This window comes from Protopterus annectens, chromosome 7.part0, assembly GCF_019279795.1.
Source record: "Protopterus annectens isolate FY-2018-M chromosome 7.part0, PAN1.0, whole genome shotgun sequence".
NCBI classification, from domain to species: domain Eukaryota; kingdom Metazoa; phylum Chordata; order Ceratodontiformes; family Protopteridae; genus Protopterus; species Protopterus annectens.
In genome coordinates this window covers 1,396,842,308-1,396,866,714 of record NC_056739.1, presented here as the reverse complement: position 1 = coordinate 1,396,866,714, position 24,407 = coordinate 1,396,842,308, and the positions used below count along the sequence as shown (strand labels likewise).

General features: G+C 42.7%; 1 protein-coding gene across 1 annotated transcript in view; it reads left to right on the top strand.

Moving 5' to 3' along the window:
• The window catches only part of PSMD6 (proteasome 26S subunit, non-ATPase 6), a 629,161-nt gene that overhangs the window by 349,284 nt on the left and 255,470 nt on the right, over positions 1-24,407 (top strand). Inside the window, exon 6 of the mRNA XM_044077992.1 lies at positions 10,643-10,811. Coding sequence (XP_043933927.1) covers positions 10,643-10,811 — 169 coding nt within the window. The remainder of the gene's footprint in view (positions 1-10,642; positions 10,812-24,407) is intronic.

The following is a 24,407-nucleotide window of genomic DNA, read 5'->3' as shown; positions in this document are numbered from 1 at the left end:
TGGCACAGTGCTGCACCTATCTTCTCACATCTCCACATGAAACCTTTACTTGAAAGGGGGGATTCACTTGAGACCACCCAGAAGGAGCCCCATTTTGCCATGGTATCTAAACTATGTATTATAAAAACTGACTTTTCCTCCCTTTGAACCTGCTGCCAGTGCCTCTGTAAAGATGTTTATCTGGAAGACCACCTTCGTTATAGCTATAACATCAGCTAGAAGAATTTCTAAACTACAAGTCCTTATGTATAAAGAACCTTTCAGCGTCTTCCACACATGTAAGATCTCCCTCAAAACAAACCCATCCTTTATGCCTAAAATGGTATTAGAACTTCCTGTAAACCAGACTATCCACCTACTAGTCTTCTACCCAAATCCACAGAACAGGGCAGAGCAAGTCCGCGACTCCCTGGCTGTGCACAGATAGATCAGATACTAGCTAGACAGGACAAGAAGCCCTAACAGGGCAGAGTAATTGCTGGTGGCTCTCTCAGAGGGTAAACTGAGCAAGCCAGTCTCCAAACAAACCATCTCTAAACAGATAGCTGCATTAAGTCTGTTACACCATCTAAAAGATTTACCAGGGCATATTAAAGCCCACTCCACTAGACATGGGGCAACTACCACTGCATTCCTCAAAGGAATTCCCACTCAGGCCATCCTAGAGGCAGCCACATGGAACATCTTGCACATTTTCACACAAAAATAATCTAGGCAATGTCTTCAGGGGTAGAGTAGTAGAGTAGCAAAATCTTATTTTTTAAGGTCATACAGATGACCTGCCTCCCAACTTTTAGCTTTGGGTTTCCTCCCAAGAATCAGTACTACAACATTGACTATGAGTAGATCGGTGTTGCAGTGCATACTTCTACCCTCCAGCTCCTCCAAATGTTGATCACTTGTCTTCCCTTAGCTTGGTGCAAGGGGAAGAGGAGTTTTTTTTAAAGGTATCCCTCTTAACCTCCTCCATCCCCTCTCTGCCAGCTATGCTTTTCCTTCCTTCTCCCTTAAATCCAGATAACTGGGGAGGTCACACTGTCCTCCAGCATCAGACTGCTCGCCCATTGCTTAGAAAGACCTGAAAGATGGTGCCAGCGGGGGCCTTTCTTATGCCCTGATGTCTAGGTGCCAACCTTTGGACGTCTGTTGGCTAGAAGTAATGTGAAGACTCAGGAAATCGGGCTGGTCATGGGCTTCTGCAGAGCAGGAAGACCCAAGAATCAGTACTACAACACTGATTACTTAATATCTACAGTTACTGTAAGTGTGACAGAACTGTATTGTGTTCTTTTGGGGATCCATCCAGGAGTATTATGAGATTGAGACTTTTCCCTCTGGGTAATAAAATGGAGCTCTAGTTTTAGATGTAAAAGTTATGTACTTTAATAGTTCAGAACTGTCAGTTTCATCATTCTTGCTCTATATCCTAGACTCAAATCTAGCTTTCTTGATGTTTTGTTATCTGTGTGTAGATCTAGTGCACTTTTCTTAGCTTTCTACATCATATGAATTTCAAATATCAGAAAAATGGGTTCTTGGTACAACATTGTAAGTTAAAAGGGTGGGCCAGGTGACCTAGGAAGATGTTCTTCGTGTTTCACCGTTGCAGTCATTACATTTGGGTAATCTGCTTGCAGGTTGCCCTTAGTCGGCCTGATTAAAAAAGTTTTGGGTCCTGCGTTTGTTGCTGTCCCTTCTTCCATGACGTCAGGTTGTCAGGGGGTATAAAACATGCAGCCGACGCCATTACATCAGTCTTTCTTGCCATGCGGTGCCCGAAGCAGAAGCAGTTCGCAAGTGCTGGTCAGCCGACTCCTGAAATTGTCATTTTCGAGTTTCAGAACCGAAGTCTCCAAGTTAAAGCTAAGTACCCCGTTGGGGAAACTTTTTCTTGCTCCTTACCGATATCCGTAAAAGTTAATAATTGCATTACTTGTGCAAAGCAAATACCACATAAAGATTTCATTCGTACTGTATTCCTTGCCTAGGCCCTGATCACGACGTACCTTGCTGTCGGTTTTGTGCTTTATTTAATCAGTGCGCTGTTTGTCGTCGGTATATTTTTGCCTCTAAATATTTCGGTTCTTGGTTTAATTATCCAGAAATGTCGTCTGTTAGCCATCCGACTACCGGGATTCCGAAAAAACGCAAAGATAAAGACAGAGACAGGCCGCCGAGGTCCAAAACTGCCGACGACGCTTCTCCTAAGCCAGTCGCCACTTCGCCTGTACTCATTGAGGCGCTTTCGCAGCCCCTGATACCCGCTACTTCTGATTCGCAGGCCTCTACTGAGACCCATTTGGAGTCAGGTATGCCGCGAGATACTTCAACTATGGAACCCGTGGATGTCTCTACCTTGGATGGTTCCAGAGCCGCTGTGCAGGTACTGGCTTCTGAGGGTCTATTCAGGACTACGGACTTGCATATTAAAGCAAAGCCTTCTTCATTACTAAGGCCTAAATCTCGAACTATGTCTAAAAGCTGACGCCCAGGCCACATGCTCAGGCCCCTGTGCCTAAAAAACAAATGTTAAAAATGGCTGAAGATCTAATAACTCTAATCAGGGGTAGTCCCCCCCCCCCCCCCATCTAAGAAGCCTAGGGCTGAGCTTGATTATGAATCTTCTGATCAGGATTCTGTTCCTTCCGACTCTTCTGATGACCTGGATTTGTCTTTACCTACTTATGAGGATTCTGATGCAGAGGATTCTATTCCCTCTGCTTCCCCTCCTGAAGATTTTTCTTTTGGGGAAACCTTGTATACTTTAAGGGAGCATTTTCACTGGGAAAGTCAGGAATTTTCTGATTAAAAAAAAAAAGCTTGGGGATTTCCTTCTTCTACCTCAGCATAGGCCTTTGGCTATTCCTCCTGTACTAAACATTGTTGATGATGATTTCTCAGAATCCAGTTTGGCCCCTGATTCACTGCCTCCTGCTCCTAGTAAACCTGACCGATACTACAGGGTTCCTGAGTCCCACAAGTTCCTTTTCAAAAATCCTATTGCAGATCCAGAGACTGTTTCTCAGGGGCCCTTGGCTTCTACTGCTAAAAATCCTACCCCTTCTGATAGAGACTCCAGGGCACTGGATAGATGGGGTAAAAAGGTTTATACTTCAGCAACCTTGGCAATCAGAACTTTAAACTGCCAATTTCATATGTTAAAATATCAACATGTCATTGGACTGCTTAAACAGAAAATTATGTTGATTCCTGACTGTGTGGAAAATAAAGATTTACAGGACTTAATGCATTCTGCTGAACAAGTTGGAAAACATACTTTGCAATGTGCTTTTGATTCTTTAGAGGCCTCTTGCAGGGCTGCTGTTACTGAGTCTGTGCTTAGAAGGCATGCTTGGCTTAAGGAGCAATCTTTGCCTGATCATGTTAAAGCTAAATTGTTGGATGCTCCTTTAAATCAGGACCGCCTGTTTGGCAACCAGGCTGAAGAAGTTCTTAAAAAGATGGAAGATGAAGCTAAATCTATGCAAACTATTAAAGGAGTACTGCACCCACAGACTCAAAAAACATGTTTAAAACATCATGGCATGATGTTTCCTACACTTTAACAGCACTCTGGGATTATTTACAGGATTTTAAATATTTTTATATGTAATTCCAGACTCTGACCACCTGGAGGCTGGCATATTGACATGGTTTGGATAAATCAGGTTGCCATCCAGTATCCCAGAAATCATTGTTTGGCTCAAAAATGTTACATCATGCAGGCTTCCGTTTGCCTAAAGTTCCTGTCATTTCATAGATGTTGCATGCGTACAAAGTATTGAGTAAAATAGAACAGTGTAAGTAACATTCCCTGCTGCTGGATGACTACTTAAAACAGAAACAGTGCAAATGCCACAGAACACACTCAAAGTGCTGTTTACTGCTGCCTTTTTTCTAATTTAGTTTAAATGGCACTAATTTGTGAGACAATGAATTCCAATCCAACTTCTCCCCTCCCCCATAACACTTAGTTTCCCTAGCTGTCAAAGTGCTGAGGGTAATTTGACCTGGTAATTCCATTGATTGGCAGATCTCAGCAGGGTGCTTGACTCATGTAATTTAATCTTTGCTCTAGCATTTCCTTTGTTAGAGGGACATTTTTGCTGCACTATAGCCATGGCCTTACTTGACTGCAATCACATCCAGTAAGGTCTTGCACCAAGGAGCTAAAGAATAAAACATTTATACTATTAACCAGTTTAGATCTTTATTAATTTAAGTGTTAAGGTATCACTTCATGCTTCCACCTTATTAAAAATTGAGATTTACATGTGCAAAGTGTGTTGGTATGCAGTGTTTGCCTTCATATGTTTTTACTCCACTGGTTGGTTTGCAAAAAAAAAAAACCTTTTGCAGTGTCCCTGGATTTGTCTTTGTACATACAAACCACATTGCTATATTTTCCCCTTCCTTTTTCTTATGTCCAGAAGTCACATAACAAAGTAAATGTTTTATTGATTTTTTTTAAATAAAAAAACTTACCTTGAATCAGATAATGGATGCCACTGCAAAGAATCACTGTTGAAATATTTGTGCATGGACACAATCCCTTACTAAATCTATTTGCCAGCCTCCAGTTCAATTGGTGCTATGGCTTTAATATACTGGTGTGTTTGCTCATGCCTTCCAAATTTCTCCACCATTACATACCACTTTTGCAGTGTAGTAACCACCCGACATGCCCATACACCTTTAGCCATCAATATAAAGCCACTCCTGTTCATGTGAGTATGTGAATTCATTTTCAGACTTAAGGTGTGGAAGCTGCACTGAATAATTCTAGGTGCTTGTTCAGGTTTCACATGGTGCTTGCTTAAAGCTACTCTCATATTAAGCCACTATGAATATGTTGCACTGCCACCTCTGATACCAGGGTAATGTTTTAATCTTTCTATTCCCGCACTGCACACTAGCAGTATCTGGTCCAAATACAACAGAGAAGTATGCAAGCGATACACCACCTAAGCATCATTTGCCATGCAGAATGTACAAGTATTCATACCAAATTTCTGTGTTTCCAAACATCGGTGTTACTAGACTACTACTGAATAAAATGAACAGCACTCAGGCCGGGGGAAGGACAAGGGAGCCATGACATCACAGAATGGGTGGGTCTTATTATTTTAGTTGGATTCAGATGACTGCTGTGGTGATGTCACTTTGGGGGAGGGAACTGATTAAAAAAAAAAAAAAAAAAGTACCTGCACTGCCTGGCCTCGATGATGTCAGTAATTGGGCGACTCCGGCAAGCTTTATTCAAACATGAGAGAATCAGTTTGTAAGTGAAACCATCACAGTATGAGACGGTAGGCTTCTGTTACAGAAGTAAGGGGAATTATAAAAATTGTAAATGCTTTATTGTTGTTGCTTTACAGAGGACAATGTAAATAGGGAGGAAAAGGGCTGTGAAGTTGAGGAATACATTAGAGAAACCTGTTGTACTCCTTTAAAGATTTTTTACAAGTGCAACCTCCTAGATTTAGTAGGCACTGGCTTACTAAGAATTGGTCCTTTCCAGCCCCTTCCAGGTCTTCTCAAGCCAAACCCAGAAACAGCAAAAACCCCAGGTTTCAGTCCCAGGGGACTCTCAGAACTAAGCAGTGGGGGCCCCCACTTCCAAATCTGGGAATAACAAGACACCCCCCTATGGTACACAGTCTCAATGACTTTCTTTTAAAATTTCCAAGGACTTATCTTCTGACCGCCCCTTTGGGGGGAAAGATTACTCTTCATGCAAAGAACTGGGAACTCATAACTCAGGACAAATGGGTTTTAAATATAGTGTCCCAGGGATACAGATTTCATTTCCACACGTTGCCAACACCAAATGGGTGGCCGGACTTGCCCCCAAATCAGTGGGCAGAGGCTCAAAAACAAGTACTTTCTCTCTCAAGCATGGGGGCTACTCAGCTGGTACCAGAAGAGGAAAAGGGACAAGTCTACTCCAGACTTTTCCTGGTACCCAGAAAAGACAAATCATGGTGTCCAATCCTGGACCTGTCTACTCTAAACACCTTTCTGGAGGTTCCAAAATTCAAGATGCTGACTCTTCACCAATTACTTCCTATGCTAGGCAAAGACGCCTGGTTGGCAACACTAGATTTAAAAGAAGCATACCTGCACATCCCAATCAGGGAATCTTGCAGAAGATACCTGCGCTTCAAAGCAGGCTACACGCATTATCAGTTCTCTGCACTGCCCTTTGGCTTGTCTACTGCGCCCAGGGTATTCACAAAGTGCCTGGCTCCAGTTATTGCATTTTGCAGGCAGAGAAGTATTCAAATATACCCGTACCTGGACGTTTGTCTAATTCAGGCAGAAAGCCAGGGCATACTTTTGAATCATCTGGCTTTTGTAAAAAGGGTTCTAACTTGTCTGGGGTACACCATAAATGAAAAGGAATCACAACTGGTACCCTGTCAACAAATTACATTCCTGGGAGCAAGCTTGAGTACAACTTCCCAGATGGCTTACCTCACACCAAAAAAAGCAAATTCATTTGATAACCTATTTCAAACAAGTGGCCACAAAATCCCTGCTATCTGCAAGACAAATACTGCAAGCCTTGGGGTTCATGGCCTCCTGCATTCTTCTAATTCCATATGCAAGACTGCATATGAGGAAACTACAGTGGTATCTAAAAAGCCTATGGAATCAACATTCTCACAGCCTAGAAACAATGATTCCTATCATACCTTGCCTACGCCTAGAGTTCCTCTGGTGGGCAGAGGCCTGCCACTAATACAAGGGACTACCATTCACAGTACCCCCTGCCGCCCAAACCCTAACAACAGATGCCTCAGACTATGCATGGGGGGCTCACCTGGCAGGGAAGTGCATTCAGGGCAAATGGTACCCAAGTCAAACGCACCTACATATCAATCAAAAAGAAATGTTAGCTGTACAGAATGCTCTGACAGCCTTCAAGGACTACATTCTTCCAGGACAACTAATGGTAAAGATGGACAACACCACAGTTATGTGGTACACATTCCTATCCCCTCTGCAGACTAGCCATGGCATTGTGGAACACAGCCTTGAGCTACCAAGTGCACCTACAAGCTCAGTTCCTGCCAGGAAAATTAAATACACTGGCAGACGGACTAAGCAGAAACCTCATGGACCCACACGAGTGGAAACTGGAACCAAGGAATTTCAACATGTTGACAAGCGAATGGGGGAGCCCAGACATAGGCCTATTTGCCTCCCCCCAGAACTACCATTTGGACAAGTTTTGCACAAGGACTCCCCACAAACAAGCCTGGAAAGTGGATGCTCTGTCCTTCAGCTGGAAAAATCTGTCAGTCTACGCCCTTCCCCCTGCTGCCTCTGCTCTCCAAAGTTCTATTAAAAGCCAAACAGGACAAACCAAGGATGATTTTGATTGCTCCAGACTGGCCGCGCCAACAATGGTACCCCCTCCTGCACAGTGTGTCGCAGTTATCTCCATGGCACCTGCCTCAGACCCCTTCCCTGCTGTCTCAGCAAGAGAACCATATTCTGCACCCTCAGCTTCCAACATTGAACCTTGCAGCCTGGCTAATTACTTAAACTCACCCTTATCATCCCTCAGCAAACCTGTGATGGATGTCATCTTAGAGGCAAGGAGGCCTAGTACTAGAAAATCTTATGCTGAAAAATGGAAAAGATTCTGTGCCTGGGACCAATCTCAAGGGATGAGCACAGCAGTGCCCAATTTACCTCAGATTTTGCAATACTTAACTGAGATGCTTCACAAGGGCCTGTCTTTTTCCTCCATTAAAATCCACGCCTCAGCCATTTCAGCTCATTATAACACAGAACCTCCCCTCTTCTCTCGCCCTCTGCTCAAGCAGTACCTCAGAGGGGCCAAAAATTTGAGAACTTCAGCTAGAAGGATATCTGAATTACAAGCCCTTATGGCAGTGGAGCCTTTCATCATCTTTCATGCGGACAGGGTGTCACTGAGGACCAATGCATCCTTCATGCCCGTGGCTCTTAATCAGTCCATTCATTTGCCAGCCTTCTTTCCAATCCACAGAACAAAGGGGAATGGATTCTGCATTTCTTGGATGTGCACAGACAACTTAGAGTCTACTTGGACAGGACTAAACCTCGAAGAAAATCTGAACAACTGCTGGTAGCATTTGCTGCAGGGGCAGAGGGGAAGGCTATTTCAAAGCAAACCATTTCTACATGGATATCTGTTGCATTCATTTCTGCTATAAGTACCATGGAAAACCTATCCCCCCAGGGGATAAGATCTCACTCTACCAGGGCTACATCTACTTCTTCAGCCTTTCGCAGAGGTGTTCCTACCAGGGACATCCTAGAAGCTGCTACCTGGAGTTCTGTACATACTTTCACCAAGCATTATCATTTGCCAATTTTCTCTAAATCCAGAGCTGGCTTTGCCACTGCTGTCCTGCAGGGCCTTATAGCTGGCCCTAATGCTATATAAACTCCTCCCTACCATAGCTTTGGGAATCTACCCAAATGTAATGACTGCAACAGTGAAACACGAAGAACATAGTACAGTTGTGTACACTTTCCATAAATGTAGATGTTCAAGTGTATTCACTGTTGCAGTCCTGGTTACCCTCCCTCCAGCCCCCTAACAACTTCTGGCTATACCTCTGCTTTCCTTTACTATGCTTAAAAGCCTTTTTGGTGTATTTGCTTTTTGTTGGAGGTATACCTTTGTGTTTTTATTTTTATTTGCTCCCCATTATGGGGGCACCTGACATCTGGGGCAAGAAAAACTGATGTAATGGCATTGGCTGCATGTTTTATACCCCTGACGACCTGACGTCATGGAAGAAGGGACAGCAACCGACGCAGGACCCAAGACTTTGTTTATCAGGCTGACTGAGGGCAACCTGCAAGCAGATTACCCAAATGTAATGACTGCAACAGTGAATGCACTGTAACATCTACATTTATGGTAAGTGTACACAACTGTACTGTTTTGGTTGCCAGGCTAAATCTTGCTAATCTTAGTCCTCTGGGTAATAAAGATGGAACTGCTAATCCAGTTCTGTCATTACAGTAAATTTGCAACTTTTGTATTTGTTTCCTTAGTTTTATGTAAGTAGCTCATAAAAGAGATGATGACAGCCTCGAGACAACAGTCAAGAGGGAAACAGTCTTACTTTGTGGTCTTTTATCTCTTAGTGCTTGCTTAACAGAAGTTGCTCCTTTGTCTCCTAGTTAAGTCTTGTAACATTTCCAGAACAGATTGTAAGCAGAAGCAGTTATCCAATTTAGGACAAAGAAAAACATTTTTTTTCTTTTCCCAGACTGTTGACCTGTACACAGTTCAGCTGACATTCTCCTTCCAAACTTGAACAAAGCTGCCTCACTCTTAGCAGCCCTGATTAAGCACCTGCTTACGGTCTGTGTAGAGCTGCTTAAAGGGGAACCCTCCTTTTCTATGGCAAGATAGAATAGACTTTCTGTAAAAGCTCAGCTTTTATAAATCAGCTGTTATGTAGTCCCGAGACTATGTATAAGTTGCTGATGTGGGGGTGGGAGCACAAACATCTCCTATAAAGGGCTACAGGAGGCAAAGCCTTCCCTCTTGCCCTTTGCAAAAAAAATTATTAATGTTTGCACTTTTGAAGTCCACATATTATTGGAAATCTTGCTGTTTTGTGGTTGCACTTACGAGTGTCCCCTCAGATGAGTCACATTTCTGCTACAAAGCCCTGTTTGCTGATGTTGTAAACAAAATATCAGAGGTGCTAACTGCTGGTATTCTGCTGCTGTCTTGCATGTAACTCCATACATAAAATATGCTACAGGTAAGTGATATTCTACTCTGACGTTGTACAGTGAGATCTATCCTTGTGTGGGTCTATAGTTTATAAGTGGTCTTATTAACTGAAGCATAATTTGAGTGATGATTTTTTAGTTATTAAAACATTAAAAGGTAGAAAACAGATAAAAAAGTGAAGTAATCATTCGGTCATTGACCAACCTTACTAATTCGTGCCTTTGCAAGGTTCCATACCTCATCTCATTGCTGAGAGGCCAGGAAGTGCCTGTATTATGTTTATGCTCTTAGGTGGATTGTTCAATCCCTGTAAGGTGAATTCCATATACTGGACTGAAAAATTATTACTTTGTGGTGACAGCTAAGAGAACTAGACTACGGCAGATATTACAGAATTTGGACAAGTACATCAAGAAAAAAAGTTAGAGTAGTCCCTTTCAGACACAGTTATTTTGGAATTGTTGAGTAGTTTAAAACCATTTAAAGTGTTTTGCAAATAGTTTTTATTTATGAATATTTTGAATTGGTGAGCACTGATTTTTGTTTTGCCCTAGTATTCTTTAGCCTAAGGCAGCACATGTCTCTCTTTAATCAAAGTGCATTGCAGTGGATTTAAAAGTTGTTATGCAAATTGTGCTCTGGTGTAAGGTGTGTAGTTACGCTGAAATGCATCACTAGTTTGGTAGCAGAGGCAGAAATTTGAAGTATAGCTCGCCTTGATGCATATTAGGTAAATGGTTGTAAATGAAGTATAATTATGTTCATCATGGTTTGAAACAGTAGCCTTTGCTGAAGTTTAATAAACTCTGCATTTGATTAGCTGTAGTAAATCAACTTTTTATAACAAAATGATTTTATAATAAAACTAAATATTTTTTATTACAGCAACTGTTGAACAAGAAATGAAAAAAGACTGGCTGTTTGCTCCTCATTATCGTTATTATGTTCGTGAGATGAGAATCCATGCATACAGCCAGCTGCTGGAATCGTATCGCTCCTTGACCCTTGGATACATGGCTGATGCATTTGGAGTTGGAGTAGAGTTTATAGATCAGTAAGCATCTTAATTTGTTCCATTCTTCAATCTGCGCATGTTTAACAAATAAAAAACTGGGAGAAGTCTTGCTTATGCTTTTAAATTTAAAGTAAATCTGATAGCAAAGCATTGCTACTGTGATGTAGATTACTTGTGCTGTTTCACTTGTTAGTTCTTTAGAAAAAGTCTTGAGCTTCAGTTCTGAGCAGACACATACCACACCTTTGCCTCATAAATGGCTTCTGTACTGTGAATTGAGCTGCACATTTACACCTAGGGTTCTGTTATTCCACAGTGTTGGTTCTAGCATTCATCACTGGAAAGTTCTTCACTTAGTGACTTAAAGTCATGCACCTAATAAATGCATCTGTGATCGCTAAATTCCATTTCAGAACTAAAGCAGAAGATGCCATTTTGCCACCTTGTCTCATCGGCAATGAAGATGAAACCTTATGGCCTTCTTCAGTGGTCGCTGCTTAGCAGTAATAGCTATAACTGACTTTGAGCAAAGACGAGCAAGAGGGCTTGTCTTTAGATACCAGACAGAAGTTTATTTATTTATTTATTGACATTTGTTAACCGGGTTTGTCCAACTGGGCTTGTGGCCCATTTTCAGTGGAGACCCGAGGAGAAAAGCTCCAGTAATACATTTTAAAACAAGTACAATTTTAAACAATATTGATATAATAGCAGTTATAGCAAAACGATTCACATATGTTGGGATACATGCATAAAGTTAAAGTTGCATTAAAAAGAAGCTAAGTAACAATTTTACATTGATATAGTTCAGTAGGTCAACAATGAACATTTTTTGTTTGTATAAAATTGTGCAAATGCATAGTAGACACATTGGAAAGAGAGGTGTAATGAGGTACTAAGTATGGTCCTTTTGAGGGTACATAAAGGGAAGGAAGACTAGGTAGGATCATGGCAAGGGCAGGTTCTGGAATTGAGAAAATAAGCTTTTAGTTCATTTTTAAAGTGTGAGGTGTGGGAGATTGAATGTAAGTCAAGGGGAAGTTTGTTCCAAGCATGGGCATTGTAGAGTAGTTTGCCTACTGACCTTTTTGGGTGGTAGACATCAAGTAATTGTTGGTTAGATGTACAGAGGGTCCGGGATGGGATGTAGATGGAGAACAAAGGAAGATAGAGATGGACAGAAGGAGGGTTTATAAAGAATAGAGTGTAGCATATGAAATTGATAAGATAGCAGAAACTGGGGAAGTTCAAGCCATTGAAGAGAGTTTAAAGAAATGCCGTGGTGTGAGTTGTATGGGGGAGTTAGTAATGAATCTGGCTATTTTATGGTAAGTCTGTTGCAGTTTGTTTAGAGTGGAGGCCTGGATATTGGTAAGAACTGGGGTGGCGTATAAGAGGGAGGAGAGGAGGAGTGCTGGCTCACGGTAAGTCTAGATTCAGGGGTTAGGAATTTTTTGTTCCGATATAGCAGACCTAGTTTCTGGTTTGTTTTTTTGTTTGTTTTTTTTTTTTTTTTGTTATACATTAGAGTATGTGTAGGTTGAACTTGAGTTCGTCATCGATAATAACCCCTAGGAGTTTTGTGTGGGTGTCAGGTTGGATATTTGTATTGTTAGAAGATGTAATAAAAAAGGAGGTTTTGTGATGAGAAAGAGAACGGGGAAGGAAAAGTAGGAGTTTGGTCTTTTTGGGATTTAGGATCAATAGGTTGTGAGAATTAGTGCAGGCCAAGTACAAACTGTTTGGACTCTGAGGGTTTCCCAATGGGAGTAGGTGTGCATTGGAGTTCAGCTTTGACCCCACTGCTGTTCATACTGCTGTTGGATCTCATTAGCAAACAAGTCATAGGGGATAGTAGGGCCTGTTGGGTCAGGGAGTGTAGTTCAGGAATGGTATTTGAGATGGATACAAGTGTGGAGTCGTCGGCATACTGAATGAGAGGATTCTTTGCATGAGGTGTAAAGATCATTGGTGAAGATGTTAAACGAAAGGGGACCCAAGATATGGAGCCTTGGGGAACACCAGTGGAGATGGGAAGGAAAGGTGAGGAGGATGAGAGCCATTTGACAGATTGTTCCCTGCCAGATAGGTAACTATTAAACCAGGCAAGTGCGGAGGGGGATAGGTGGAGATTTGCGAGTTTGGATAGTAGTAGAGGATGAGAGACAGTATCGAAGGCTTTGGAGAGATCTAGGAAGAGACAGGAAATGAGTTTATTGTTGTCTAGGGCCTCTGCAATGATATGAGTGAAGGAGAGGAGGGCAGTGGTGGTGCTGTGGTGAGGACGAAATCCATGTTGGGTAGGGGTAAGTAAGTGGTGTGTGAGGAGGTGATTGAGAAGCTGTGAGTGAATACATTTTTCTAATATCTTGGGGAGGGGGGACAGAATGGCAATGGGTCGGTAGTTTGAGGGGTCAGTGGAGTTTCCACCTTTATGAAGAGGGATAGTGAAGAAAGATTTCCAAAGGGTGGGGACAGTTGATTCCAGAATAGATCCATTAATTAGTATATATACATGATAGGCAATTGAGTCAGCAGCAAGTTTGAGGAATGTAGGAGATAGATTGTCAGTGGAAGGAGAGCAAGGTTTTAGCTTGAGTAGTAGATATTTGATGTAAGTAATGGGAACTGGCGCAAAAGAAAACAAAGTTGTGTTAGTGGGACTTGGAGAGGTGGGTGTCGAAGTAGAGTTTGGCTTAGAGGCTACCAGATTTCGGATGGAAGAGATGGTGTTTATTCAGGAGGGTAGCTGTTTCCTGAGAGGAAGAGTTAGAGTATGGGAAGGGATTAGAGGGCTTTCCAGGATAGAGGATGTTGTTGAGAGTTGACCAAAATTTTTGAGGATTGGATTTGTTGTTAAGCTGAGCAGAGCTATAGTATAACTTTTTGTCATTAGTTGTATGTTTTTTTTCAAGGTTCCTCCGTTGCCTGTATTTTTGAAGAAAAGGAGAAGTAGAAGTTAAGGAACCTAATGACCAGATCTAGACAGTGTGATTTTAGAGACCATTTTTCAAAATCCATCACTCCTCTGACAACCTATGAGGGATCACACATTGGGCTGGTATCCTTTAGATAGTAGTAGCTGCCCTTCTTATCCATGGACAGCTGTAAGGTTGAAGAGTGAGAAGCATCTGCTTTTGGAAATGAGACATGTGGTGTGATCGTTTCCCTCACACTTTTTGCATAGGACGACTGATACCAGTGAAGTGCATAAGAACCAGGCCTTTAAATGGACAAAACTCGTACTTTTTTGTGACCTTTGAACAAGTGTAGTGTCTCCTACAGTTAATTGTCACATGTTCCACAGGATAAAACCCCGAATGTGACCCAGGTGACTAGACTTTGATTAATGTCTCCGCTTGAAGGAAGGAGGATGGGTATGCCCATAATGATGCTTACTGTGGGGGTGTGCTGGGTGTCTGTCTACTGGAGCTCTAGCAATGGGCAGATCTAAGAGAGAAGGTACTAGGCTGGGGAGTGAGAAGACAGAATAAGGAGTGACTACCCTGTGAGCCAAGGGTGAGGCATACCCATTTGGCCTCACACACGATGACACCAGCACATATGGGGGCTTTTGAAGTTAAGAAAAATCCCCAGACCCTTTCAGGATGATGGCAGTACTCACTATGGCTCACTCCTCATCTCTAGGGGTGAGCAAAGACTGACAGAGAAGCCAGTACTCTCGACCTGGAGGAATGAATGGAGTAGTTGAACAATACTGAAAGAGAGGCTTGATGGACAAAATTAGTTGCCAAGCCAAAAAGAAAGCTAAAATAAATCTTCCATGAGACTTCATCTTTGTACTACTGCTGTTTACTTTTTAGATAAAGATACTAATTTCCAGATGAAATAAAATGCACTTGTATGCTGCTGACATGTTAACTTGGTCATCTGGATAGTCCTTTGTTAGGTGCAGCTAGCCTTAATAAACTAATATAGTTAGGCCTTATTCTTCAGTAACTATGCATCACAGTTATCTGTGGTAAAACTAGATCATGACTTTTGGACCTCATAAACACTTTGATGTGGTCAAGTAAGAATGTCCTCATAACTGTTTGAGCCATTGGACAATGTTCCAACTTGATAGTCCTTGCTAGACCCCTCACTGTTCCATTCCACTCGCATATATAAGTTAAGTGGCAAAATGAAATGTCTAGGCTGATGCAGAGACCACCTGTAGAATCCACAGTCTACTTAAAAAGTAACCAGAGTGTACTGTAAAGAAGAGAGAACCTTTTCCAACCGTTTATGTATTTTGTGTGTTTCAGTGAATTTTTATTTGATATTTGTTTCTATTTTTTATGGTAGGTGGGCTGGTTGAAAGAACCTTTTCAGCCATGACCCAATTTCCTAGATAGAGCAATAAGAGACAGGGTACGGAATAGTGTAGCATGTGTCAAAAATTAATGGCTATAGTATACAGAGTATGTTTTCCTCTGGCAAACATTATGATTACCTAGATTTCATACATAACAAAAATTGATTGTAGAGGAATCATATACAACTATTTTTAGTTGGTATGTAATCTCACTTCACACACGTATGATGAGTATGCAGCATAACAGTCCTCACAGGAGAATTTTTATGGCTAAGGTTGGTTATCAAAGAAACTAAGAAGATTTTGCATTGGCTAACAAAGATGCTAAGAGAAATTTTGCAGTAGTGAAGAACAAGGCAGCAGAGGCGCTCTGCCAGCTTCAGGAAAGTGACTCAGTAGATGGCACAAACAAATTTTATCTGCTTGCAAGGCAAAGATATAAATATAAAGAAGATAGTCAGACCCTTCATAAAGGATGCCAGCAATAACCTGCTAACCAGTCCACAGGATATCAAAGGCAGATGGAAGAAGTACTTGCAGTAGCTTCTGAATGAAGAAAACCCCACAAAAGTTTTACTGCCCCAAACACAGCCAGCAATGAAAGAGGAGGAGGAGGAGCTCACCCTAGGAGAATTAAGAATAGCACTAAAGTAAATTCAGTCAGGGAAAGCATTGGGTTCCGATGAGGTCACAGCAGGTATGATCAAGATGTTGGGTGAGATGGGGGAGAAATGGCTAATGAGGGTAGTCACAACAGTATGAAGAGAAAGGAGGATTTCCAGATGGCTGGAGAAGAAGCATACTAGTGCCAGTATACAAAAACAAAGGGGGCATCCACATCTTTGAGCAGTAAATTTCTGTCACACTGCATGAAAGTTCTGGAGCAGGTGATTGATAAATGAATATGCATAATAGCAAAAAGTAATACGGGACATGAACAGTTCAGATCAGAATGGCTTACAAACCGATCCAATGTTTGCATTGAGACAGGTAGTTGAGAAGAAGCTAGAGATGAGGAGAGAGTCCAACTGAGCATTCTAGACTTGGAGAAAGCATATGACAAGGCCCCAAGAAAGCTGATTTATGGAGTCCTGCAGTGGTTTGAAATCCCAGAAGCATTGGTAGAATTAGTGCAGGCCAAGTACAAACAGTGTTTGGACTCTGAGGGTTTCCCAATGGGAGTAGGTGTGCATTGGAGTTCAACTTTGACCCCGCTGCTGTTCATACTGTTGTTGGATTTCATTAGCAAACAAGTCAAAGGGGACAAATCAGCATTGTTGCTGTATGTAGATGATGTGGCATTACAGACTGTGAGCAAGAACTTCAGCAAAGGATGGGGGAGTGGACTGCAAAACTGAAGGCACGTAGGATGAAGCTGAGTATAGATAAGACTCTTGTAATGGCAGCAAATAGGGGAACTCAGAAAAAGCCGAGAATTGAGATAGAAGGGAAAATAGTGGAACAGCTTAACAGCTTCATGTATTGGTTGAGGAAAAAGGAAGCCCTAAATGAAGGGATCAAAGCTAGAATCAGAGGGGCTGCAGCCAAATGACAGTGTGTCAACGGTGGTATATGATAGAAGAATGCTAAAGAAACTGACAGATAAGGTGTAGTAGTACTGCTATATATGCCCAGAAACTTGGGTAGTAAAGGCAGATTAGTTAAATAAGTTGGAGGTAATGGAGATGTAGTGTACGAGATATGTAGCAGTATGCACACTATGGGGTAGAGGAAGAAATGAGGACCTCGGAGCAAAAGCCAAAGTAGCTCCATTTCCAATGCCAAAAAGTGCAGTCATCTCCTTGGGGAAAAAAAAAGTATCTGCAAACTACCACATACCACAGTCCCCTAAATACAGAAAATGTAATAAGGGAACTGGGGACCCAAGTATATAGTAATCTCTCCTTTGATAATCATATTGCCAAGGTGGTTAGAAAATCCTTCTATGTGGCCCACCTAATCACAAAAGGGTTTGCATCTAGAACAAAAGAGGTTATTGTGCCCCTCTACTCATCACTCATCAGACCCATCGTAGAGTACAACGCCCCATTTGGGATGTACCTTACAAGACACCTGCAACAGCTGGAAAGACCACAGAAGTACCTCTCTAAGAGGTTTACTGGCCTCAAACAGATGCCCTATGCAGCCCGACTGAAGAAACTCCAGCTGTACTCGATTGCATACCGCTTACTAACTCAGAGGTGATTTCTTCCTGACATACAAGGCCATGTCCAACCCAGATATGATGGACATGCTCCACCTAAAAAAAAAAAAAAAAAATCCCCGAGAGCCACACGCTCTAGGGAACTAAACCTCACCACAACAATAAATAGGATGTGCTGGAGGGATAGATTACTGTCCCAGAGACTCCCCATGCTTTGGAACAGGATTCCAGTCTACATTAGGCAGAGCCCCTCACTAACACTCTTCAAGAGAAACCTTGACGAGTGGATGGGAAACGGAAAATTTACCCCGGGGATCACTGCAGTGGCTCTGCTGGACAGAGGCACAGGGAACTATTCTAAGGGGGCGGCGAAAGCCAACACATTTTGGCTAGACTTATAGATGCCCTCGGGCAGTTAGCCTAGTACTTACCTATGAACCTATTTGCAGAGAAAGTCAGAACAAATTACAGTAGTTTAGGCACATGTTTAGAAAAGCAGAAGACAGTCTGGTGAATATGATTTGGGAGAGACAGGAAGAAGGCAAGGGGAAATGAGGGCATCCAGCAAAGAGATGGATTGTGAGAGAAGACCTGCGATATTCAGGCATGACTGTCAAAGGTAGGAACGTGACATTCAATCAAGTGAGATGGCAACCGTTGACACACCACACTGACCCTATGTAGAAAATGGTGAAAAAGTAGGAGGAGAGGAGGAGGAAGATTGCTTTTTATGTATACTGAAGGTGTTGCCAAATAAAGCATGATATTTGGACTTGTTTAGCAATTTTCTGTAAAGTACTTAACATTTCTTGTCATGTGGCAGATAATCTTTTACCTTGGTTTTAAAAACATTTAGGATGTTTTCAGTTTGGATGTAAATTGGAAGTTGTTTCCAGGTTGATGATCCAGTTTTGGGAAAAAAAGCCTTTTCACCAATTGAGACCAAAGGGAGGTTTAATGAGAGAGAATCATGATTGTTGCTTATGAAGGAATATTCTGTGTTTATTTCCAGTTTATTTTTAAAAAAATGGACGGTGTTGATAAATGATTTTGTAGTGGAGTGAATGGAGGAGGAGATGGCTCTATTATTGACTGTTAGCGAATGACAAGTTATGGGGTACAGTGATGTGTAATGGAAATGGGTTAGGGGGTGAAGTGGAAGATTTTATTTACTGCTACATGTGTTGTTCATAGGTTGGTACTAGGCTATCGGCCCTATGGCCTATACAAGCCTAGGCATAACAATTCCCTGGATATTTATTCCCACAATATTTAATTCCCTGGACCCTTGTCTAGCAGGGCGACTGACGTGAACCCCGGGGTGACTTTCCTATTTCCCATCCAATCGTCAAGGTTCCTTTTGAAGAGGGCCAAGGAGGTGCTCTGCTTGACATGTGTGGACAGTCTATTCCAGAGTATGGGGAGTCTGTGGGTCAGGAACCTATCCCTCCAGCATGTTTTGTTCATTGTGATGACAAGGTTTAGATCCCTGGAGCATGTGGCTCTAAGGGATTGGGATTTCTTTGTGGAACATGTCCAACAGCTCAGGGTTTGACATGGCTTTGTATGTTAAGCAGAGATTGCCTCTGAGTAGACGATATGCCACAGAGTATAGCTGGAGATTTTTTAGCTGTCAGCATAGGGCATCTGCTTTAAGCCTATGATTCTTTTAGTGAGGTATTTCTGCGTTCTTCCAGCTGTTGCAGATGACTTGTGAGGTACATACCAAATGGGGCGTTGTACTCTATAATGGGTCTAATGAATGTTGAGTACAGTGGGACAATGACCTCCTTTTTTCTGGATGAAAAGTCCTTAGTGATGAGGTGTGCCACATAGAAGGATTTCCTGACTGTTGGTTATTGAAAGTGAGACCACTGTCCACCTGTGTCCCTAAGTCTCACATTACACTTTTGGTGTTTAGTGTACTGACACCTATGTGGTAATTCATGGGTACATGTTTTTTCCCAAAGGGGATAACTGTACATTTCTTGGCATTAAGCTTGAGCCCATGGCTCTGGCACCAAGCATCTGTTTCTGTAAGCCCTTTTGTAGAATATCCACATTTGGGGATTCAATAATGGGTCCCAGATTGCAGTCATCTGCGAACTTTGTTAGCCAGAGTCCCCTTAGTGTTGGCCTGTACTTCATAGAAGTAGATGCCAAACAAGAGCGGTCCCAGGACTGAACCCTGAGGTGCTCCACTTGTCTGGAGCTGGATTTGTAGTCAGCTACTTTTACAGTCTGGGTTCTGTCAGTAAGCCAATTGGCAACTCATCGAGTGACATAGAGATTTATGCCCAGCTTAGTAAGTTTATCTATGATTCCAGAGTGGGGAATGGTGTCGAAGGCCTTGGCGAGGTCCAAATAGGTTGTGTGGACCGCCTTACCCTTGTCCACAGCTCTGGAGACTGATTCGAAGAAGTCAGGTTCAGGAGATGAGATCGGCCCTTCACGAAGCCAAACTGGCGGGGTCCAGTGTTTGAAGGTTGCCGATGTCTTTGTTTACAAGTTCCATGATAGTGCATTCCATGCCGTTGCAGATCAGGCTCGTCAGACCGATGGATGGTAGTTCCCGTGATCCAAGGTGGATCCCCCCTTATGGAGTGGGATAACTGTAGCTGTGTACCACTCAGTGGGCTCGAAGCCTGAGGTGAGGCTATGATTAAACATGACACTTAGGTGAGGTGCCAGTTCATTTTGTAGTTCATGTAGTACACAGCCCAGGATGTCATCTGGTCCCATGGATGCTGTATTCTTAGCTTTGGAGAGTGCGGTTTCTACCTGTGTGGCCGTGATTACCAGAATTTGGCAATCTTTTGGTATTGAGATGGGCCCTTTAGGGGGTGAGAGAGGGGTGAAGTTGGCACTAAATCGATCTGCCAGGATATTGGCAATATCCTTGGGATCAGTATATTTAATGCCATTCTGTTGTAGCTCAGAGCAGATCTGAGCATTGCCATTTAGATTCTTGACATAACTGTAGAATGCCTTGTGGTTGTCTTTGGCAATTTTATTTTCATAACTAACTTTGCAGGATTTTAAGAGGGGTCTCAGCTTCTTACTGAGACTGGTAAGGGAGTTTTTTGCATCCTGGGATTTTCCTCTTTTCTGCAACAGTTTCTTCTTTCTGTTGTATAGTTTGTTTATGGCAGGGGACCACCAGATTGGCTTCCTTTTTTTTGGAGGAGTGCATCTTGGCTCTTTGTGGGATGGCATGATTCATGCACGAGTGGATGTGCTCGTACAGTGCCTTAGTGTAGGATTCAGCAGTCGAACTTTCAGCTCCTGTCTGCATGGGTGTCATGAAGTTTGTCACTTCTGACTTGAGTAGCATGAAGTTGGCTTTGGAGAAGTTTTTTACGGAGGTTTCCTTACTGGGGGGGTGGGAGTGGGATGTGAATGTCAAGGGTGATTTGCTTATGGTCAGACCTAACCAATGAGGGGGTGAACACTGGTGTGAAGCTTTTATCTCCCATGTTGGTAATGGCCAGGTCTAGGATATTGGAGCCCCTGGTGAGATAATGAATTAGTTGATCCATGGCGTTGGAATTTATGAATTCCAAGAACCGTTGGAAAAAGGTGTTGGTACTAGAGTAGTTTTCCCAGTTAATGGCAGGGTAGTTGAAATCACCCAGTATTAGGGTGTTTGGTTGTATCTTAATATTTTCCAGTATGTTTAGAAACGTGTAGTGAGAATCTTGGGGCATGGTGGTGGATCTGTAGCGAGCTACAATTTGAATTGCAGTCTTATCTAGTGTTAGTTGCACTTGGAGAATTTCAGATGCATTGTGTTGGGCAACTAGCCTGGAGGTGTGAATATCCTTGGTGAATATGGACACTCCTCCACCTTTAGTGTTTCGGTCTTTGTTTGGTGTCCGAAAAGTGTGGTAAAAGTTGTAGCCTGGTATTGCAGGGGTGCTCTCTGGAGCCTTGAACCAGGTGTCAGTTACTGCACAGATGTCAGTGTTCTCCATTTGTAGGAGTGCCTCGAGAGAGAGTGCATTTTGAGGTTTAGACTTCTAGCATTGAGTAGCATTACTTTCAGATTTTGCATGCTTGTACCTGTTACGGTGGTGGTTGTGTCCTTTGAACTTTGCCTAAAAAAGGCACTATAGGGGTGGCAAGAGCTTTAGCCAGTAACCTGAATCCCGGGGTGACAAGTGTAGACCATCTCTGGCAAAGCATTGTGGTTTGTTGATCATGTCATGTTGTACTTGTAGGAAGGCTGTATTGTGACTTTGTGAGGATTACATTTCTAGATGCATGCTGTCTTGCATCTGGCTCAAGCAAATGTGATTTTTTTTTTTTTTTTTAACTGTGACATGGTCCTGTTTACAATCACTTCACTATGTGCTGTGAATGACAGCATGGAGTCCAGTGAAAGCCCAATATATCATTGTTGATTAATGTCAGGAATGCTGTTCTTTACAGAAAGAATACAAGGAGATAACACAATGTCCAGTGCTGATAGCCTCAAAGCCCTGTCTCTCTACTTTGTATCATACAGATTTCTTAGTATCATACAGTGCATTCCTGGACCATGTTTTGCACATCTACAAAGAAAATGGTACATTAGAACTACTAGATTAAAATACCTAAATTTTACCTGCAACATAAGTGGAACACTTTGGAGAAATGGGTATGTTTCTCAGAAAATTCCCATTCTATGGGACAGGCTTCTTCCCATCCATGTGAAGCAGAGCTCCTCTGTATCCCTGTTTAAGCACAACTTGGATCAGTGGATGGGTAATCGGAAAATCACCGCTGGTATGCTTCCTGTGTCTCTGATGGACAGAGGCAGTCGGTATGTCACCCCCTTATAAGTCAAACATAATTCATATTTGTGGGTCACACTTTGGGTGTACGGCTAGGCTTTTAAGGACCCTAGTGATCGTTAGCCTCTTATATACCTATGAATCTATGTAGTAACTAGGCAGTGACAGTCAAGGCTATTTGGTAATACTGGGATATTCAGAAATGTGTGAGATATGTTGCTTATGAGACCTGCAGGGGTTGTAAATTGTGGGGTGGTTAACTATTTAATCCTGGCTGTTAAAATTAAGATATCACTTTGGGGCTGCAGTGTCTAGTCCCAGAGCATTCATATTAAAGTCTTCTTGACTTCCAAGATGGCCACACACTGATCAGAAGCTTATGAAAACAGAAACTGAGAAAGCGGAGACAGATGATGTCTGTATGAGTAAACTTCAGTTACTGGCTAGTAAGTGCAGTGCCTGAATTTTACCAAAGAAGAAATTTGGAGAGCCCAAAAGAAAATCTACCACAAACAGTGAAGAGAAAACAAACAGTGGCTGGGAAGAATCTTGCAGCTGTTCAACAAAAAACAGTTCAAGCTTCAGCTGTGGTTCAAGATATGACTTCGGGAAAAATAAATAGTGTTTACTCAGTGGTGATTAAAATAAATGAAACACTGAAGCAATATATATAGGTTCATACTTTCATACTAGGCTATCTGCCCAAGGGCATTTATAAGCCTAGCCCATAGTTATGTGGCTTTCGCCACCCCTTTAGTTTGAATAAAAACTATGCCTATCATTTTTCTGTGCCTCTGTCAAGCAGTGACACTGAAGTAATCCCTGGGGTATATCTGCGATCTCCCATCCATTGGTCAAGATTCCTCTTGAACAAGGCCAGCGAGGTGCTCTGCCTCACATGTACCGGGATTTTGTTCCACAGCATAGGGAGTCTCTGGGTGATGAATCTGTCCCTCCAGCACGTTCTATTTATAACCGTGTCAAGGTTTAAGTCTCCCGCCCTTGTGGTTCTGAGGGATCTAGATTTTTTTGAGGTGAAGCATATTCATCAAATCTGGGTTTGACATGGCCTTATATGTCAGGCACAGGTCACCTCTGAGCAAGCGGTATGAGACTGAATAAAGCTGGAGTTCTTTCAGTCGGGCAGCATAAGACATATTTTTGAGACCCTTTATCCTTTTGGTGAGGAACTTTTGGGGCCTTTCAAGCTGCATCAGGTGTCTGCTCAGATACATTCCGAACGGGGCATTGTACTCAATCATAGGTCTAATGAGTGATGAGTACAGGGGGACGATGACCTCCCTTGATCTAGATGTGAATCCCTTCATGATCAGGTGGGCGATATAGAAGGTTTTCCTAACTACTTTAGCAACATGAGTGTGAAACGAAAGACTACTGTCAACTTGGGTCCCCAGATCCCTGATGACTTTTTCTGTGCTCAGTGGATTGTCACCTATATGGTAGCTAGGGGTAACCTTGTTTTTCCCGAAGGGTATGACTATGCATTTTTTGGCGTTTAACTTCAGGCCATGGCTCTGGCACCAGTTATCCGTTTCTGTGAGGCCCTTCTGGAGGATATCTGTGTCAGATGTGTTTTCGACTATGGCGCCCAGTTTGCAGTCATCTGCAAACTTTGTCAGCCATAACCCTCCTGTGTTTGCTTGTACTTCAGAAAAGTAGATGCCGAACAAGAGTGGACCCAGGACTGAGCCCTGTGGGACACCACTTGTGACAGGCTTTGAGTCTGACATGGCTCCAGCAACTCTGACCCTGTGGGTTCTGTCGCTAACCAGTTTGCAACCCATCTTGTGATGTATGGGTTTACATTCAAGCTGATGAGTTTTTCGATGATACCTGAGTGGGGTATTGTGTCAAGGCCTTTGCCAGGTCGAGGTAGGCTGTATGGACTGCCTTTCCCTCATCAATGGCCTTGGTGACTGTCTCGAAAAAGTCAACCAAGTTTAAGAGGCAGGATCTGCCTTTGACAAAGCCAAACTGGGTTGGATCCAAAGTCTGCAAGTTCCCTGTGTCTTTATTTATGAGTTCCATTATGATCCTCTCCATGGCTTTGCAGATAAGGCTTGTCAAGCTAATGGGGCGGTAATTTCCAGGGTCTGTGGAGGCACCGCCTTATGAAGTGGGACCACAGTCGCCAGGCGCCACTCCTTTGGTACGTATCCTGAGGTGAGGCTAAGATTAAACAGCTGTCCTAACTGTGGGTTTAATTCCTCGTTGAGTTCATGAAGCACACAGCCGGGGACACCATCCGTCCCATGGATGCTGTGTTTTTGCCTTAGTGAGGGCAGTTCTCACCTGGGCGTTGGAGATGTTTGGGGCTACAATCCTCTGGAATAGATATCTCTCCTTTTGGGGGGGAG